The 3,979-nt window shown below is 29.1% G+C and overlaps 1 protein-coding gene across 1 annotated transcript in view; it reads left to right on the forward strand.

The window, feature by feature from the left end:
- Window positions 1-1,798: 1,798 nt before the first annotated feature.
- LOC111089447 overlaps window positions 1,799-3,979 on the forward strand; it is a gene marked incomplete at its 3' end in the record, with an annotated part of 19,386 nt that continues 17,205 nt past the window's right edge. Inside the window, exon 1 of the mRNA XM_022401975.1 lies at window positions 1,799-2,100. Within this exon, the coding sequence (XP_022257683.1) occupies window positions 1,989-2,100 (112 nt within the window). The remainder of the gene's footprint in view (window positions 2,101-3,979) is intronic.

A 3,979-nucleotide genomic window follows, 5' to 3' on the forward strand; every position in this document is an offset into this window, starting at 1 on the left:
AGACCATTCGCCAAGATACGGGATCGTTCTAGAAACAAGAGAGCGTGAGAATTGTCACGTGATCTCGATGACGCAACAATGCCAATCGTTACAACAATGAGCGATTATTTTACAGTAAGTGTTATAGTGATTATATTATGTAAGTAAACTCAAAACGAAACTATCAATGAGTGGTTACACTTAGAAATTTCTGAATCTGATCCAAACTGTCTAAATCCATTGTTCCTTAATGTTAGATATATAGGACTGTTTCATTTAAATTTAATATGAGAGTTATGATTTCGGTAGTTATAAAGCGTGAGTGTTAAATTTAGTATTTTTAGAAGTGATAATTTATCGCAGGTTTGCTTACGTAACTGTGTACAAGTCAAAAATTGTGTAGTTTACTAGTCGGTGATTGTTATATTGTTGCATCAATGATTTAATACTCCGAATACAACTGTGGTAACCAACAGTTATTGTGGTGATTTTAATGTGAGTGTCATAGCCTTGTATTGTAATAAGAGCGTAGAGGAGAATAATCTGTCTTGTCAAAAAGTGTTCTAAAGTAATTAAACCCGCCTATGACGAAAAAGAGACAATTATTTAAAGCCAATGAATATGCTTAAGTTATATTTGTTTGTGTTGTGTCTTACATAGTAAACAGATTTAGTTTTTCCTGTTATACATTGTTTTATTCTCTTTTTTGAATTCAGTCACGAAATTCTGATATAATTCTATGTAAAGTTTTCTACTGTTACTCCTGTTATTGAGGTTGCTATTCCCACTTAGGTTAGCTGAGGCACCTGATAACACTGTTCTTTTTTATCTTCCGTGTGTTCATTGCTTGTTTTTTTTTCATATAGAGGGCGGGGCTACTAATTATGAGTTTGCTATTTGTCTTAATTTCTCACACTTAAGATAACATTTAATTTTGGCAGTATAGGAGGCTTTACAGTCTTCACTTATCTGTAAATATCTGAGCATAAAAGCCATGTTGAATTTCTCATAAAGACGAATGAATACAGTATAGTATATATGTAAAAGATTTCATTTCTTTTTCACACAAATTAGTGTACATACTATATGGTAAAATAAAACATAGAATCCCGTATTGTTCGCATAATAAGCGAGTGCTCTGCTGAGATGATACGGTGTTAGTTAGCTTTGAAAATCACGAGTTTCTATCTCGACAACATACGCCTTCCCAGTAGAAATAGGGCTGTTTTTTCGTAAACTTCTCAGAATACCACTTTTTTCTTTCTTTCAAGTTTGTGTGTGAGAATACAAGGTATGTTTTTAAAATTATTTTTTATTAATATTTTTGGACTACGTTTCTGATGAAGAAATTATGCTTAGCTTTCTTTTCTTAAAATTCTTTCTAGAAGACATTACTCACAATGTTTTTAGATTTTACAAAAAATGCCCATGTGAACTAGCCGAATTCTGTATAGTTTTAAGAGTTTACACTTTTTATATTTAATTTTAATTTATTGATATAGCTTTGCAAAATATAACAATCTAAATTGAAAGTCGTAAGTTGATAGATAGCAATGTTATGGCTGTTATTATTAATGAGAGTAATGTTACGTTTGTGAAGGATGACTGAAATTACTTTTCCAGGTTTAATCATTACATATTCGTTTAGATTTATCAATTTTATTTTCAATTTTTTTACACAAGGTGTACTGAAAATGTTGAAAAATGTTTGTCTTTTTTTGTTAATGTTAGCGACTTGATTCAAAATATGTTGAAATAATTCATAAAAGTATTAATTAATATATTATACACAAAACTCGTGCTTATCGTAAAGAAAATTTGAAGATTCATTGAAAGTGATTCTCGTAACTAATGCCTATACGAAGTTTTGAGATATTGTCTGTTTTGGAAAGCTTTGTGTAAGAATCATTCAGAAAGATAAAAGTTCATATTCACTTGTTTCTTGATGATAGGAGTAATCGCAAGCTTCAAATAAGATACAATCTAAAGTGTGTCACGTTAAAGATAACATGGAAGTTTTTAAACCTCCAAATGTGAAAGTCGAACCCATTTCTGATGAGGAGAATGCTTTGTTGGATGTCAAGGTTTTGAAAAATGAAGCTAGAAAATCGTCACTTAGTAGTAAGTTCAAATGTATATAATTTTAATCGTTTGTGAAACTAACATGGCAATATATATATATATATAAAGATTTCCTGTATTGATTGAAAATTTAGCTATATTATTATAATTTATATTACTATGAGTATGAATCAATGACACAGAATAAATGATTAATAACAAGTCAGAGCTGCTATCATATTTATGTTTCTTCTTTACTTTTGATTTACAGGTTTACTGTATAATGTTTCATTAAGCATTTTGTAACATCTGTCATTTGTTCATCATGCAAAGAATTGTTTTTGGTGAGCAGCCATAATGGATTTCATTAAATGAACACTTAAGCACGAAGATATTAATGAAAGAACTTGTAGAATATTTCATCTTAACCAACAAAATGGAGTAAGAAATGAAATAATTTTTTAAAAAATCATTTCAAGTTGATATATGATTTCTGTAGCTAGATATAATTGGATATAATTCTTGTTTGTTCTTTAAGTTCTAACAAATGTATATACGAATGGCATCATTCAGTATCACAGCAATAAGTGTAAAACAGTACATGATAAAATATAGCTTAATTGGTAGTAGGCCAATTTTGATTGTGTTTATAGTCCATAAACTTTTTATTTTGAGTGTTTTAGATGCAATCAATTAAATTCTGAGTTATGATTTTTTTAATAAAATGCGAGCTTTGAATATAGTGACTGAAAATAAATCATAGGATAGATTATTTCCCTTTATATGGAATAGATTTTTGAAGAGTTTAAAACCATGGCTTGACATAACTAACATGTCAATTTGAATCTGGCATGTTGTACAGAGCTAGCCATTCTTGACAAAAATTGAGTTGGTGAAGCTAGCAATGTTTTATAGTTGTTTATTCTGACAACCAGCTTTTGTTTAAATCTACAGAATAATATTTTAATAATGAAGAATGTTTAAGTGTTGTTGGCAGTTGATTTAATGGCATGCTTAATAGGTGAAAAGTGGAAATAATTTTAAAGCAAGTAAGTAGACATTACTTTGAAATTTATTGCGTACATATACATTTTCTGATGTTATTGATTTGAATCAAGTGTGTATATGAGACTTACTGAAATGTGTTTACTCTTGAAAGACATTGAAAATAGTAGTTATTTCTAAATTGTTTCATTAATGACAGAGTTTTTTAAAAGAGAGGCTAGAGTAGCTCAAGGATCAGCTGAAGCAAGTGGGGACTGAAGACATTATGAATGAAAGTTGGGAATTCAAATCTGTATGGTTTACAATCAAGAGTTTTAAGGGTACAGAATGTTTAATTATCAAATGTAGCTTACAGACCACCTTATAATAGAAAGAATCAGAAAGAAATTCCAAACATTAGTCTTTCATAAATCATAACTGTTTAATGTTACATATTTGAGTTAGATGTGTAAATGGGGCTCACTGAAATTTGATTAATTGTGGAAGATATTGACAGTATTAATTATTTTGAAATTTGTCATTATAAACTATTTGAATAATGATAAGAGGCTCAATGACTTATGGACACCCTGTACAACACATTACAAATAGCATATACAGGTAATATTATCAGAGTAATTAATTTATGAGTAAATTCTAAATCAAAAACTAAACTTGGAGTAAGAATATGCTAAGATTACTCTTAGTTATTTCTCAATCAGTGTTATTATAAATAAATACCAGTCTATTAGAGTGATGATTAGTGTGAAGAAAATGTGTTATTTTACAGTGAGAACTTGTTATAATGTAGTGAAATACAAAAGTCATGCTCAAATGTTCTGTTATAAAGATATTTATTTAACACCTCTAGTGACAAGAGAAGCTTCTTCCTCACAAGAAGGATCTTCATTTACAGTTTTTGATTTTAAAATAAAGAAAGAAAAGTATGATGAAG

This window comes from Limulus polyphemus, unplaced genomic scaffold (assembly GCF_000517525.1).
Source record: "Limulus polyphemus unplaced genomic scaffold, Limulus_polyphemus-2.1.2 Scaffold6280, whole genome shotgun sequence".
Classification (NCBI taxonomy): Eukaryota; Metazoa; Arthropoda; class Merostomata; order Xiphosura; family Limulidae; genus Limulus; species Limulus polyphemus.